General features: G+C 39.5%; 1 protein-coding gene across 4 annotated transcripts; it reads right to left on the bottom strand.

Moving 5' to 3' along the window:
* Positions 1–95: 95 nt before the first annotated feature.
* On the bottom strand, positions 96–16855 carry ark2cb (arkadia (RNF111) C-terminal like ring finger ubiquitin ligase 2Cb). 4 transcript variants are annotated; one of them, XM_067521247.1, is made up of 8 exons: positions 16610–16855; positions 12614–12938; positions 12299–12475; positions 7190–7319; positions 6909–7013; positions 6459–6554; positions 5800–5903; positions 96–3852 (listed from the first exon to the last, which is right to left on the bottom strand). In XM_067521247.1, the coding sequence occupies exons 1-8, from the start codon at positions 16668–16670 to the stop codon at positions 3735–3737; spliced, it is 1116 nt and encodes a 371-aa protein (XP_067377348.1). In that variant the 5' UTR covers positions 16671–16855; the 3' UTR covers positions 96–3734. The 4 variants fall into 4 exon arrangements, with proteins under 4 accessions (XP_067377348.1, XP_067377350.1, XP_067377351.1 ...); XM_067521249.1 differs by having other exon boundaries at positions 12299–12430; positions 16610–16853; XM_067521250.1 differs by having other exon boundaries at positions 12299–12427; positions 16610–16850.
* Between the last annotated feature and the right edge of the window lie 111 nt (positions 16856–16966).

The raw sequence follows: 16966 nt of genomic DNA, 5'->3' as shown, positions 1-16966 counted from the left end.
TTGGCAAATATCCATAATTAAAATTTTTGACTTTCTATTAACATTTTTAAAGTCAGTGATTATTATAAGATGACAATTAACAGCAAAAACTCATATTTTCTCAGCATTTTAGGCAGTTTATTTGAAAAACACATACAAAAAGATCATATACAAGACAATAAATAAAAAAGAGACAGAACAGTTTGGGTTAAGCTATGCAACTTTTTGCATCATCATTAGTAATAAATACAGTACAAAATCCACCCAGAGTGAATCTAAAGATTTTCCACAATATTCACTGATCATGTTATTCTTCATTATGATTTAGCTATTGCTTTCATATTATTGATACATACTTCTACTTTTCTATAAAATACTCAAGATCATAAAACATTGCGCGGTTACAGCAAAACAGCAGTGTGTTGTACAAAGATGGCCACTTCCCTTTTTCACTGGCAGGTTAATAATCAACATTTTTTCAGCAGCAAAGAAACATCTGAAATATTCAAGAAGGTACAGCATCATATTAAACACATCTACAGAGCTACTCCCACATACACATAGGAAAACCTGAGAAGGACATGCATTAAAAAGCTTGTGCTTTAGGTTCTACTGTTCATTCCGGTTCATCAGCTTGAGTTAATACTATGGCTACTGTCCAGTTCTGCTCTGGAGTAATGGGGTACACTGTGGAGGGCATGGGATAAGGCCAGTGAGAGCACGAAATGAAATAATAGTAATAGTCTGTTTCATTCCAATCCAAATACATGTTATAGTAATTTGCAGGATTAGTAGCGTATTAATAAGAAATGCACACCAAAAACTAGTTAGCTTATTATACCCAGGTGTAACACACGCTATCTATATTGTATAACCACAGTACACCAGAAAATTTGCTCAATAAGATCAATGGCTCAAGTTAGCATGTTAGATACTTCCCAACATCCCACACAAAGCAACTGCCAGCAATACGTAGAAACAAGTAATACAGCTCGTTAAGTGGGTCCTAAAAATATAAACACTAAATTGAGATTCAGATATGATGGAATATCATGAACATGGTCAAAATAATTCAAAGAAACCAAGAAAATAAGTCAAATATGACTGATAATGGGAAGCAAAGCAGTATTATATAACAAAAGTGAGATAACTGTGGCAACAAAAGGGGATGTACCCCGTCACCTGCTTCAGATCAAAGCAGGGATGATATTTAAGAATCAAAGAAATTAAAAGTGTAATCAAGAGATGACATGAATGGAATGTAATCCAGATCAACAGCACCATGCTGGCTAGAAAATGTGCTGGGAGACACCCCTAGTCGATTCTCAACAAGTTTCTTTTTTTTTTCTCCTTTGAAAAAGAAAACACAGACGGCATGCAGAAGCATCCCCACCGACCAATGCATAATGAGGTATTCTTTTTTTTAATATTTTGTGTTATTTTAAATAAATATATTGATTAAATTGCAAAGTTATGAGATAGAGACATTAAATATTCCACCACAATAGCTAGCTAGCTACAGTTAGTAATAAATAATGATTGTTAAATACTTAAGGCATCTTTAATCACAGCATTCTATGTGAACTAGCAAACCTCCATTTCATCCATCTGTAGTTTTTTGGATGGAGGTTTCATACAGAAAAAAAAAAAGAAAACGCAACACAAACAGTCAAGTTATCCTCCAATAATACACCAGGAAGCATGAAAATACTTGGAACTGATAAGAAACACAAAATCTAGGACAAGAAGAACCCACACCACCAAACCAAAAATCAGCCAACTCCATATTATAGTGCATTTACAAAACACAAGCTACATTATAACAACAATAAATATGTTTTTGCAGCATTGCAGCTTTTTCTTCACTATGGTTAAAATGGACAAGGACTCGGCATATTAGTACCATGTCCAGATTGGCATGTGAGCAAAGGAAAAAACTAAACAAAAAAAAACAAAAATAAAAAACAAAAAAGACAAGTAAGAAAAGAAAACAAATGGAAGAAAAAGACAATTGAAATCAAATTAATGTTAAGAACAATTGTTTGGTATTTTTCAAATGGATGGCTTTTTCTCCCTTTCACCCTCCTTCAAGTGAACTACGCCAACATGGTTCATGCATGATATAGAGAAAACGGCTTCTATCACTGAAAATAACAAAGTTGTTATAGCAATACCATACACGACTACCATGGGAGAGAGGGGGTTGGGACAATCATACACATTCTAGCACATATCACAGGCAAACTAGTTTGTATTTTCCCTGTAACACCAGACACAGTCTTTTTATCAAACAGTGGGAGCAACATATTGAAATGAAAAGAGCCATTACACAACAGAGGCGATTCACTGTATATAGAAATCACATGTGCTTGTTCGATAGGCAATAAGGTTCTGGTAATAGGTATTAGAAATGTCATTTTTCATCACTCTGACGGCAAGACTCAGGCATTGCATCCACAAGCCCATGCCGGCCTCTCATGATCGCGGTCACGATCATGAGTGAGGCAACAGACCAGAGTTGCTGTTAGACACGGATCTGCTAGCAGCTCTTTGAATCCTAATCACAAAATGTTAGGAGAGAAATGCTACATGTGTCTGATATCAGTGTCTAAGGGCAACTTTGGTCTACCTGGGGATGAGTGGGGAGGAGGGGGTTTGGGGTGTTATGTAGGTGCGTTCTTTTCCTCCTCTATGAATGAGTGGGATCGTCAGAGTCATAGTATACGGTTCACATGCACAGACACAGTCCCTGTTTCTACTGCTCCACAATATTAACGACACAGCCCAAGCCTGCCATACAGCATGCACATCTGAGGCCTCTTCTCTAGATTATAGAGGCCCGACTACAACACTACACAGATCACTAGAAGCCATGCCTGCAGTTAGCGGGTTTAGCATCAATTCTGATGGCGTCTACTACCTGTAAATCCAAAACCATGTTACACAAGAAAGAGGGAATTTTTTTTTTTTGGCCTTTTTACCCAACTAGCTCTTTCTCTCCTTGCCTACGGTTGGACACAGTGAATATTCTCACTGTTGAAGCTGTATTCACTCTCTCCGTAGGTTTAATTTCCACAAACACATTTCTCAAAAGGCTTTTGCTTGCTACACAACACTGTTACTCTGTAAATACTTATTCAGTACTATACTCCATTACACCACAAGCGTTCAGCTACAAGAGTTCACACCAAACAACCTCATGCTAATCATTTGATAATGTTCTGTACAGATGCGCTGAGGGCTTGGGCAGAGTGCAGCTTAAAGGATTTTCACAGGCCTGGGGGGAAAGGGTTTGGATACAGTGGCGGAGAAATGGCCTTAATACAGCACACTGAGCTAGGGAGGATGGTAATCAGAGTGCCCTCTCTCTCTCTCTCTCTTTCTCTCTCTCTCTCTCTCTCTTTCTTTCTCTCTCTCTCTGGGTGTATGGAGAAATGTACACAATTTGACAGACTTGTGTGAAGCCTCAGCACATCTGTCCACATGTGTCTGCCCCTACCTTCTACATCCAGTAAAATCCATACAACCAACCTTCAGTCCGGTCCACCTATCTGTGCATCCACCCCCATCCATCATTGTGTTGTAGGTGAGTGTGCTTTGTTGATTCCTCTGTCGCAGCTGTCTCAGAAGGCAGGCTCGTTGAGTGATGCAGAGGGGAAGAGGGGTGTTTGGCAGAGCACCCCTCACACCCAGAGGGGAGGCAATGGAGAAAATCACAAGACCAGATCCAAAGCTGCAGGAGTCAACATAAGCTATCAACTGTCGGGGGTCAGTTGGGTCTCAATGTCCACTCTGCAGATGGGGCATTTCCTGCTGGTGGCCAGCCACTGGTCCACACATGCCTGGTGAAAGAGGTGCATGCAGGGTAATCTCCTACAGACAGAGAAGAGACATGGTCAGGATTTTGTGAACTTCACATTAACATTTAACATTAACATTTAAAAGGAGATAATAAAAATTATAATTTGTTGGCCTCTAACTTTCCCCCCTGAAAAGCAATATCCCTTGTATTTTCTATTGGTTTTATATTTTAGTTCCTGCTTTCTACTTTTGTAGATGGCATGCCATCTCTGTGTTCGTGTTGGTGGACTGTGAAAACACAAGTGACAATAAAGGAAAAGAGTCCAGGACAAATCTGAATTCAAACTGTACCACAAAAGAGAGTTTTAACATTAACCACAGTTCTAACAAAGTCACTGTGGTTCTTTGCTTAGTTCCACCAAGCTGAAGGTCTTTAACTCTTCGATGGGCTTGTAATTTATGGGTCCTATCTTGTCTAAAATCCAGACCGTGTCAAAAATAGATCCAGTTGTGTGACTGTGGTTCCCATTTGGCATCATAATGCATCTCAAGTTACGAGTTGTGATCAAATTTTACTTTGCAATTAAATTTGTCTTTTATCTGTAAGGAAGCTGCAACTGCTGCTAAAAAAATGCACATTTACACTGATAATATGAGTCATGACAAAAAGTATTTAAACAGTTACTTAGTTGTCATACTTTTAGCACTACAAGCTATTTACAATGAAAGAAATCAAGATATGGTTTAACTGTAGGTTGCAAACTTTGATATGAGGATTTGATTGCCAATATTTTATGAATAAGTTCTGTACTTACACCAAAATGTTATGAGCACAAACATAACAGGCATAAATGAAAAATCCTTAGAAAAGGAAAGAATTTATGGCTGCATAAACAATATATCCTACAAGGTTAGAGAGGTATAATTACAGACGTTGCTCTGCAATAGTCACAAGTCAGAGTTTTTGTGTCTGTTTTGAGCTTTACCAAACTGAGCATATTGCTGAACTATTTTTTTCCTAAAGCAGAAATACCTGACCCAAGAAAACCCTAAGTTTTCACCTACTTTTATATTCTTGCTGCTTCTTGCTTTCTCTAAGAGTAAAATAACTTGCTCAGTCACTTTGCTGGTTACACAGATCACAATACTGGACACACATCATAAGATTTTGTGAAATGCTAATGTTGCCTTCGGGCAGTATTTTGAAGATGAGGTACTGGAAGAAATCCTGTGATAGGATTTTCAGTCCTGATGCTTTGAACTTGTGTGGCAGAACCAATTCAGGGTTAAAAACTGCTTAGACTCTTGTGGCTGTGTTTCCACTCTGACAGAAGGTGACTATATAAAACAATGAGGAAATATGAAGGCATTTTTCTAATCATAAAGGAAGTTGTTTGGAGACCTCAATTGGCTTTAAACAAACCCTCTTTAGATTTGAAATTTTAAATTGAATTTTGGTCACAGCAGTGTGTCATTGTCAACACTACTACGTCTTCTACTGCAAATGAACCATCCAATAACATCTGTCTCAGGGATTTTCCAGCAAATCTAAAAACCTCACCAGGCAATAACACATAAAATGGCCATTACATGTTCTTGTCAAAGATATTTCACTAAAAACCAGAAATGCTGACCTCATGGTGACACTAGATTAAAAGTCAGAGCATTGCCAGAGTGATGGAAACCACAACTGTACTGAGTTTCATGGCAATATATACAGTGGCTGCCAAATCCAAAAATAAAAAGGACCACGGCCTAAGTCAGAAGTAGAATTATCCTCTGGGGATCCTCATAAATGTGTGCAAGATTAAATAGTTGTTGAAATAAATAGGTCTGGCCCTAAGAGACATTTTTATGCTAAAACGGCATGTAACTGTGAACCAGGACAGTTAAAACAATCCCCCAGGAGACTCCAAATTGTAAATACAATGACAAAACTCTATTAGGTTCAGATCTGCAATACCAGCCTGTTTTTGCCTTTTTTTTTAAAAAAAGCAACATTTAAATGCTGAGTTGTACCTGACATCCTCTCCATCCTCCAGCATTGATAGACAGATGGTGCACTTCTCATCGGTGTCCAACTCCTCATCATCTAGACACATCTTCAGGTCCTGGGGTATCCTCTGCAGACAGAAAGGCAAACAGACTTTAATTATTAAAGTATGTCATTCAGCTGAATGTTGTGTTTACACCATGGCTGTGTCTGAGTCAGCCAAGGCAAGAAGAAAAGAGCCATCTAATCATGCTTCCCAGACAAAAAAAAGACAGCAGGAATGGAAAAGACTCAATTACCTCGTCTCACTCACAAAGTACCAAATGATCTGACACTGCATCCAGCGTATTTAGGTCACATTCAGTGTAGACGGTTTTTAAAATTCATTCCACGCACATATCTGCAGACAGCTGGATGAGTCATCCCTCGCCTTGAATTGTGCACGCAGACCTGTCTCACTAATCTGCTAATGGAAATTAGTTTGACCTTTGAACTACTGTGAGAGCTGTGACCTTCTTTCCACTCTTAGTCTTTACTCTTTGATGCTCTTGACCCAACGCTGCTCTTTTTCACTCCCTTCCTTCACGTTGAACTCCATGTATTTTTAGCCAAATGCTTTGTCTGTTCCAGAACACATCAAAAAGATTGATCCCACAGCTAGCAAGTACCAACCTAGTCATTTTACCTTTTTGTACTTATGTGGGAAAGTGAATCTCTCTATGGTGGTTTGGACTGCTCCACGGTTTACACTGCCAAGTCTGTCCTCCAGCTGCAGGAGCTCCTGCAAAGGAAAGAACATATGGATATGTCATAGGAGATATATGTACTTCACAATGAAATGAAAATGACAAAACCAAAGTGTGTAATATATTTGATGAGATATATTGAAACTGGTGCTTTAAGCAAAAGGAAAGACCCTCTCAGAAAACAAATACATCTTTTTCAAATTACAATGAATGTTGTGAGATTAAAGGCAGCTGGATCATTTGAGTCATCTGGAACCCGAAGTAATTGGAAATAAGAAAATCAGTTACACACTCAAGCCTGTCCAGAGAATTAGTCACAGAGAATACAATGATAAATTAGTGTAGACCTGTGTATCTGCTGAGGGGAGGGAGGAAGCAACAGCACTAACCTCATAGCTCTCTCTAACGGCAGATGCGTGGCGGGAGGGGTTGAGACTCTGCAGAGCCAGCAAGTGTAGCTGGGGATATGGGTAGTTTCTGATCTCATGGACAACCTGGGAGATGACAGATAAAAGAAGCTAGCATCAGCACTGCACCAGAAGTAAGAAAAAAAACAGCAGCACAGGTTATCTCCAGTTGCTGAGTATGAGATTAATTTCAGAGACTGGAAGGAAAATCACTGTTCATTGAGATGAACATAATTGATTGTACTGAGGCAGACATGGCTCACCACTTGTGTTGAGGCATTGTTTCTAGGGAAGTGGTGCATCCTAGGAGAGGTCAAGTAGTGCTGATAGTGCTGCGGCAGCGGATGGATGTGATACTGGTGGGGGGGAAGCCCAGCATCTACACTTAGATCCCTGAAAAGAAACCAAAAAACAAGTCAGTGACACACGAGTCATTTTTCCATTTTGATTCTATCAAACTTTGAAAAAACAGCAGAAATGTCCACAGCACACTCCCCTTCACAGCTACATTATGAAAGCCAATAATTCCAAACCATGGGTACTTCTGCATATGCATGGAGGTACATGGTGAATGGTGGAGTAGCTCAACTAGTCTGGGAAAAAATCAAACTGTGACCTTAACCAAAGAAAGCTTCCACATAATCAGCTAGCTGTCACACCTGACTAATACATGTCAAGAAAGTGTGACAACACCTTAACAATAAAGCACAATTAACAAATACATGGTTGAACCTGTTATTTCCAAGTAATGGAGAAAGTGTTACAACAATTAGCAAAAAGGAATTGAAGGCTGACACAGTTAAAAGTGTCAGACAATAATAATAATAATAGTTGTAAAAGTAATGGATACAAAAAGGGTGAAATAGTCAGTCAAGCGTATTAAATATAATAAAAACATTTTTTTGTCCTTTTGGCTTATCCCGTCAGTTTAGGTTCGCCACAGTGGATCATTGTCTGCATGTTGATTTGGCACAGTTTTTATGCCGGATGCCCTTCCTGACACAACCCTCCCCAATTTCTACCAGGCTTGGACCGACACTGCACAGCTGGGGAGGGGAATGGGCTGTTGAAGATTCAGTGTCTTGCCCAGAGACACTTTGGCATGTAGCCAGAAGCGGGGATCGAACCACTGACTGCGTTTACCAACTGAGCTACAGCCACCCCTAAAAATATAATAAAACGTAATTAATAATTAATTAATAAATTAATAAAACTTTGACCAGTTTTTTTTTAACCAAACATAAATGAAAGTAATAGTAATATGGTTCTGCTTTTGTTGGTGAACAGAACACAAAATGATTTAATTCATCCAGTGCTGTGGACAATTCTGCTTCTGTACTTGCACCAAAGTAAGGACACTAATTTCATTACATATCGTTATCTATTATCTTTGCTCTCTTCATTGTTTTGTTTTTATTTGGACACCAAATAAGCTGCTTTACCTCCCCTGTACCCAATTAACCAATTTACTTGACTTTTTGGTTTAGTATTAGTATTGTGGTTATTATTCTTTCATCTTTTATTGATGTGACTGGGAAAAGAAACAGTAATTTCCTCTTTGCTTAAATTTTTGTTTTTGTTTGTTTGTTTTACATCATAGAAGAAGGAACACATCAAATTACTGAAGAGAGGCTGGACTGGGTGTGTTATAGCTAGAAGAACTGCAGTTCTTGTACAACCAATTCCAAACAAGTTGGAATGAAGTGTAAAACATAAACAAAAACACAATGCAGTGATTTGCAATCTGACCAACCCGTATTTCATTCACAATAGAACATAAACAATATATCAGTTGTTGAAACTGAGACATTTTGCCACTTCATGGAAAATTAGCTCATTTTGAATTTTGATGGCAGCAACACATCACAAAAAATTTGGAAGAGAAGCAACAAAAGGCTGGAAAAATCATTGCCGCAAATCAAAAACAAATGGAGGAACATTTGACAACTAATTAGGTTAATTAACAGAAGGTCAGTAACATGACTGTATATAAAAGGAGCATTTCAGAGATACACAGCCTCTCGATTGTAAAGATGGACAGAGGTTCACCAATCTCTGAGTATGACAAAACTTGTGGAACAATTTCAGAAAAATGTTCCTCAAGTTAAAATTGTGAAGATATTAAAGATCCGTTTTGGGAAACCATCGACGTTGTGTCCTGTGGACTAAAGGGGAGAGGGGCCACCCAGCTTGTTATCAGCGGTCAGTTCAAAAGCCTCAATCTCTGATGGTATGAGGGTGCATTACTTTCAATGGCGTGGGCAGCTTACACATCTGGAAAGGCACCGTCAATGCTGAAAAGTACATAGATGTTTTAGAGCAACATATGCTCCCATCCACACAATGTCTCTTTAGGGGAAGACCTTGCATATTTCAGCAAGACAATGCTAAACCACATACTGCATCCATCACAACAGCATGGCTTCACAGGAGAACAGTCCGGGTGCTGAACTGGCCTGCCTGCAGTCCAGACCTTTCACCCATAGAAAACATTTGGCGCATCATAAAACAAAAACATCTGGCAACAAAGGCCCAGGACTGTTGAGCAGCTAGAATCCTGCATCAGACAAGAATTGGACAACAGTCCTCTACTAAACTCCAGCAACTGGTCTGCTCACTTCCCAGATGATTACAGACAGTTGTTAAAAGAAGGGGGATGTTACACAATAGCTGTCCCAGCTGTTTTGAGATGAGCTAATATTTTCCATTAAATGGTAAAATGTTTCAACATCTGATATGTTGTTTATGTTCTATTGTGAATGAAATATGGGTTGATGAGGTACGCAAATCATTGCATTGTGTTTTTATTTAATTTTTACACATAGTCCCACTTTTTTGGAATTGGGTTGTATATAAAGATGTCCTTTTCCAGCCTGAGGTGATCGTTGACCTTTACGGTCATTTAGGAATTGTGCATGGACACTTATTCAAGTATTTAAGTCATTTAATTGTGTGTCAATACTCCCAGCCTTAACAGTACAAAGGCCAGTATTTCCCGACTAGAGGTACTTGTCTAGATTCTTGGAGGTACATGGTAGAGGGTGGAATAGCTCAACTAGTTTAAAAAAAATGTCAAACTGTTACTTGAATAAAAACATATATCAACAGCTGTCATACATTTTTCAAAAATACCCAGGTAAAACATTTATATTCTCATTACAGGAGGCAACTTTAAATGCTTGCAGATGTCTACGCTGGATACATCTTCTAATTGGAGCCATCCTCAATTCAAGTCCATTAAGATTATTAACAACTCTAGACATGAGAGGTCTAACATATTTAGATATTTGGGGATTAAGGTTTGGTAACTGGAAAGTCTACTCAAGTCTTCTCAAAGACAACACCTTAAAAGAGTTTTATTCTGAGCTTTACAAATCTGAATGTGACTGTAACCATTCAAAAATCAACACCTGTCTGGATGATCTAAGGCTTCCCACTGTCTCAGCAGGCAGGAATTCATTGCAAATATTTAGGAAGTTAATAAACCAACAAGGCCCCAGGACCAAATAAATATAGCTCAAGATTATATAATTATGTTATGCTTCCAAACTGTGTCCTCTACTTAAAGTTTTGTTAGATGACTCACTTGCATCACTGCATCTTGCTGTCTTTAAAAGTCTCTGTGCCATCTCACTCAAAAAAGACAAGACAATTATAAAATAAAAATGATGGCTTTGATATTGTTTGGATGGTGGTTTCATTTCCTGGGTAATGCTACTCTGTTCAAGCCCCCTAGTCTTAGTCAAGAATTCCAGTATTTTATATACACATCAGGGAAGACAATTATCAAGTCTTGTCTTTAGTAAGCTACTAACAACCCGAATCAGCTTTATTGACTTCTTTTTACCACTTCTAAGGAGCCTTTAATTGTAGAGATACCATCTTTTTATACTGATGGTGATTCAACCTATATCTCAGACCCCCCCCAGCTCTGCCCCTTACATACTCACCTGCTTACACCCATTTGGAATAGGTTTAAGCTATGTCCTCCCTAATTGTGTTTACTTTTACTGGATATGTGACATACTGAAATTTTGTAGATGAAATAACACACTGAGGTATTAGTGGGGCGCATTGGAAATATGAATATAGCGTCATTCATTCATATAACTTAAGCTTCATTTCGGGTGTCTATTATGTGCTCAGTTTTTACCTTTCAGAGGTAATAAGTGTTCAAAACTTAAGATCCTCTTATGGTCCCGCTTAAAAAAATGCAAGCTTGGCAGATATCTCTCTTATTATACAGTCCCTCTTGCCCTCACTCCAAAGGCAAATCTGCAGATTATATTCATATGTTCTGGTCCTGTCCTGACATTGCCATATTCTGAGAAATTATTTTTGGAATCTATAAAAATACAGTAAAATAATCTTTATGCACCCATTTTGGATTTATTCCAGAAACGTGGACCAAAAATAATGACAAAGCTTCTCTAGTAGGTCTTTGCAAGATAAGTAAGAGAATCTATAGATTTTTGATGAGAAAATGTAACACACTTTGAGGAGAGACTATACAGCAGTTTAGTAAGATCTGGAATTACTTATGTACAACTTGCACAACCCTCTTAATGAGAAAGAGCAGGGCATCCATAACCCTTAAATGGTGACAGGGGTGTGACTTCATAAGACATCCCACTATCGAATGACATGAGCAGATGTACTAGGACATAAAAGGGATATCTGACGAGCTATGGGGTGGGCTTGTCATGGAAAGGGGGCAAATTATTAAGACAGAGCAGAGATTAAGCACAAAACAACTCAAAGGGACTTTTTACAAGTTTTTACTTTGAACACCAGTTCTTAAATTACAACTATTTTCTGCTTTCAAACAAATTTGTGAAAGTTGACATCAAGAGAGCCACACTCTTCCTAACACGTCTGACATTAATTTAACAACTTTCCTTTGATAATGGATTTGAACACTATTTCCCAGTTTTCAAAACTATAACTTTCCCCACTTGTCTACCTTTGTTTCGCTGCCAAATCACACAATAATGACTTCACTGGAAAGAAATGTCTTTTATCTCTTAAGCAGCTACATTATTATTAAATTTAGACAGGTTCAATGTTTATTGCCAGGTTTGTTGTCAAATAGAAGTAAATTTTCTCTAGGCTCTCGTCATCTTTTATTTCCATTATTTCCATGTTTCCATTATTTCCATGTTTCCTTTGGGCCGAACTTGGTCAACAATTACAACAATTTTATCTGGTCAAATTTGACTACGCCTGAAATTAATTTATTAGTAAATCATTATTAAATTTAATTGAGTATTAAGGTGATTTTGTGCACTTAAGCATGTAACTAATAAAACACCTACTTAAATGAAGTCTAACCTTAACCTGGTACACCATTGAATAAGCTGTATATTTCTTACCAGTCTGTACCCTCAGCCAAGTAGCGGGGCTGCTGCACCACTGGCTGAGGGGGGACGTGGAGAGGAGGAGCAAACTCATAGCCAGGCCGCAGTCTGTGTGGCTGATGAGGAACTCTCTCAGGGGTGCGTCTACTAAGACAAACCAAGCATTTGAAAAAATCCTGGGGAAATGTAAACCTGGGGAAATGTAAACAGGGCCTTAAATATGATGATACTGCAAAAAGTTAGTACCCCCCAACGGTGAGTTTGAGCCATGAGGTTAAGTGCTCAAAATTTTAACACTCTGTGCATTACCCTGCAAACTCATGTGGATACCTGGAGGGTGGCAGGATGTGTCGGTGCTGAGCCTCGAGGATCTGCTGCTGGAGGAGGTATTGCTGGTGTAATGCCTGAGGTAGGAAGGGAGGGGCAGGTATGTCCTGGAACTGCGGGGTGGGCAGAGGGTTGAGGGGTGGGTGGAGAGGAGGGCCATGCTGGTGGCTGGGTGGGGCCAGGTGAGGGTTAATGCCTGACTGGGGCTGCCCTGGGTGGGGCATTGGGAAGTCCATGGGCAGCGGGGCCTGAGGACCTAACTGGAAGTGCCGGCAAGAGGTAGCATGGCTGTGCTGCTGCTGTTGCTGTTGCCGGTTGAAATGGGATCCTGTGGAATATAAGGAGAAGATGTCAAGCACCTGAGGGGCAAGATGAGCTGGAATAAATTGTGGGTGAAATGTGGGTGCGGGTGAAACTGTGTGTGTGATATAGCATGTTAATGAAGCCCTACCTCTTACCTAGGGTGAAAAATACTTCTGTGGGGTGGGAAAATGACGTTACCACAAGTATCATGAACATGACAAACAGTTTTGGTTTTGCACCCAAATGTAAGCTTTCATTTCTTTAATTGCACTTCCGACCTCTGGATCGACTCCTGGTCTTCTGATTCACAGACAAATGAACTGGATCAGAACAGATGAAATCTAGCAATATGTGGTTTTTAACGCAGCTCAGTTCTTGTAAATTCTGCAGCTGACAGCAGGTCAGCTCACTCAGAAATAAACCATTATAGCCTGACCATAAGATTTACAATAGACTGCTAGGGTGCCAAGTTTCTATGTGCTCAACCTTAAAGAACAATTCCTTTTATGTGAAAGGTAAAACCAAGCAATACATTCGCATTGTTAGATATCTATTCTTGATTGAAACCTACTGCTTCTTTGTGCCTCACATTTACAGTATAGCTCAACTTGTACTTTTCCCATATGAACATTCAGGAGTTGAGAGGAAATAGTTTGAACATTCTTTTACTCTCTCCAACCACAGCTATTTGGCAACTGCAGTGAACAGACGGCTGTTAAAACTCAACAGGGAGAAAGAATACAGGCTAACTTGTGCTGTGGTGCAATATGGTTTTAATACTTTGCTTATGTTTTTGAAATACCTACTTGGCTATGGAAGAACTGAGAAAATGCAATAACAAATTTAGTTGTTATTAGAAACCTTTTATAAAATCCTGGCCAAGGGAAACCAAATTCGACCTGCAGTAGAGCACGATTCAATATATTACGCTGTTGTGCTCTGTTGCGTCCAACAGAAAATGAAGCAGTCAATTTTACAGAATTCTAGTAGCTTTCCATTGTGTAGTTCTTACAAACATCTACAAAGGTTCAAGTTTGATCTGCTTTGACAGTGTAAAACACAAATTCTGGCATAAACAGTGGATTTCTTTTTTTTTTTTTTTTAAATCATGAAGGAATAGGCAACATCTACATTGCATTTACTAGGAGTACGCTTGAGAAACGCAGTATTTTAATCATAGGCAGGAAAAGAGAAGCATGACTCTCCAGCAATAGTTTCAGCTCGATGGGTCTTCTGCATAACCAGGCAGACAAGCAGAGATTACCTTGTCGCCATGGGTCAAAGGCTCAAGTCTAGACTGTAAGCACACTGCGTTTTCAAGCGTCTCAGTGAAAACGATCACCATGAATGACAGCAGATAGACTCATTCAGGCTCTGTGATGGAGGAAGCGTGGAAATTGTCTATCTTTGTCACAGCAGGAGAGGAGGTGGATTGGGTGGGTTGGGGGGTGGGAAAGGTGGGTAGGGGGGTTGGGAGGCAGAAAGGGACAAGGGAGAGGGAGGACAATAAATGGAAATCAGCAAGAAGCACACTGAAGGTTAGGAAAAACACTATATTCTTTATTGAAAAATATTAGTATATGTGGAATTTGTGTTTTCTTCCTTGTTTGTTTGTAATAATAGTATAAATCCATGCAACAAAAATAAACAACATAGACTGAAGGCAAGGCCCACCATGCTCCATATAGGGTTAAAAAGAACAAAAGCGGCATCCAATGAGCAGACGTGTTGGCTACAGCACATGATTTCAGTACAGCAGGGTACATCTTTACTACAGAAAGATTACATTGGATTTTTCACTAGTCAATGTAGAAAAAACAAAAAACAAAAAATTATGAATCATAAACGTGACCATGCATTGAAAGTACTATTACCAGAACAAAAGGTAAAGAGAGACCACAACCAAACAATAAAGACGTTATTACTAATAGAAGATCTCTTTAGCAGTGCAGGAAAATAGGCATCCCTGTGAAATGGATAGCATTTTGGCCTTATGTTAGTGGGGAAATTTGGGAAGTGATGAACCACCAGTGAGCATGTTTTGCTTGCTTTAATGATTAGAGTTCAATTTGCCCATAAAGGGCAACCAGACCTGACAATTCAGTGTGATTCAAAGCTTAAAATTTGCAAGGGGAACAAAAGGATTACACAAAAATGGAGACAGTTATGGCAGGTTGTTGTGTGCAGGTGCAGTGTACCTTAAGTTGCAAGCGATCACATTACAGCATTGGCTGAAATGCGGCGTTTACCAATAAAAAAAAAAAAAAAAATGGGCATGCATACGGTTCCAATTTGCATGCTTTTGTTCAATTGCAGGTTCCTTTAAATCATGTACATTGCACCTTGTGTGAAGAGAAGGAAGATGAGCCAAATTCTGGTGTTCACAATGCAGTGCAGTATTTGAGATCATGCAAAATGTATCCACTTTACAGGAATTTACAGCATGTTGTCTATCAAGACTGGATGGGAGGTACACAATGACATTCAACCGATATCTATAAAAGGAGCTAAATGTTTACTCAGTGCTACAGCAATTTGACAGAAAAAAAGACAAAAAGGTGCTCTGAACTAGGTGTTAGCTATTGTTTTAGTCTGCTTAACATGTAAAGTCTATGGCTGAATACATCTTGGGAGGGGGTGCTGTATAATACCAATGTCGTCTTCTGATGGAAAGAGGAAATGAAGAAGGGATTCACAATACAGCTAAATGCAGAGAACAGGCAGAGGCCACGCCACACCACACAGCAGCAGATGATCATTAGCTACACAATGGGGGGGACGACAAAGATCTGATAAATGCAGAATGTAGAGCCAGCCTCCATACTATGAAAACAGGGAAATAAGAACAGAAATAAAAGCACAATGAAATCACTGATGCCACTGTTATGAAATTAATGATGCACTGTAGCTTTATGATTTTCTTTTTTTACTGTGACCGCATACTCGACTCGTTGCAGTTCGGCAGCTTCAAACAAACAGCTGCTGAATTGCCAATTACCAATCTAAAGACAAAAAGGACACATTTATGGCTCCCCCGGGCGTTTGGCCATGCATTGATTATTAAGATGGCTAATCAATACCAACGACTGAAATCACGTCGGAAATAACGGGGAGCGCTGGCAGAAGGCGATGATCTTCAAATGACATCATCCAGGCACAGATAAGCTGACTGGCTGGAGAGGCTACGTCTAGTTTGCGGTATTTTACAGTGCAAATCTACGATAGCGCTTTGGGTGAAATAAAACATCAAAATGCCACTGAATTGGAAATCGCAGAAATAAAATATATCCGTTATTAAAAGCCAATGTCTGTACAGTGATTTGCTTTTGATAGCAGGCTTTGTGGACCGCACGCCCCGTCCATGTGGAATCCTTTGTGACAAATGTTTCCGTTCCAATTTTTAGTCGGAGCCAACGCGCCCGTTAGTTTATCTTTAGTGGCGATATTTGTGTATTAATTAGGCGCAATCGTACCCGGTCAGCTATATTACTCGGTTGTTCATAATGATCTGCAATGAATTCAAATCAAAGTACCGGGAAACGGCGGTCAGTTAAGCGAAATTTGTGGCCGATCTTTTATGCTAGCTAACGCGAGCTAACCCAACGGCTGCGCGCCAGCTAGCTAACCAACAGCTGCAGTGAATATTAAGATAAACAGGGCACATGTTTTGGATCGATATGAATATAAATACCGTACCTCTGTTTCTTACTGAGCCGAATACAGGAAGAACCAGATATCCGACATGCACTAACACCATCCTTGGATCCTTAATCTTATGATTCCGCTGGGTTATTTGGAGAGACAGAATAGTAGCCCATGCGGATCTACATTCAGGCGGCTGGTTGTTGCTGGCTGGCTAGCACCACGGGCAGACCGAACGGAGCGACTGTCTGACTCGCTCGGGTGTCGGTAAAAAAAAGCAAACAGGTCGTTTCATGGACCAAGCAAAAGGGGGCAATGTTGCGACGCCAGTTCCATACAATGTGGTTTCGTGTCAAAGGGGAGCGCAACATAAATATCAAACCATTATAATAACAGAGACATGACGCACTT

The sequence above is a fragment of the Channa argus genome, chromosome 11, assembly GCF_033026475.1.
Source record: "Channa argus isolate prfri chromosome 11, Channa argus male v1.0, whole genome shotgun sequence".
Taxonomy (NCBI): Eukaryota; Metazoa; Chordata; class Actinopteri; order Anabantiformes; family Channidae; genus Channa; species Channa argus.
This window is presented reverse-complemented; position numbering and strand designations above follow the sequence as displayed.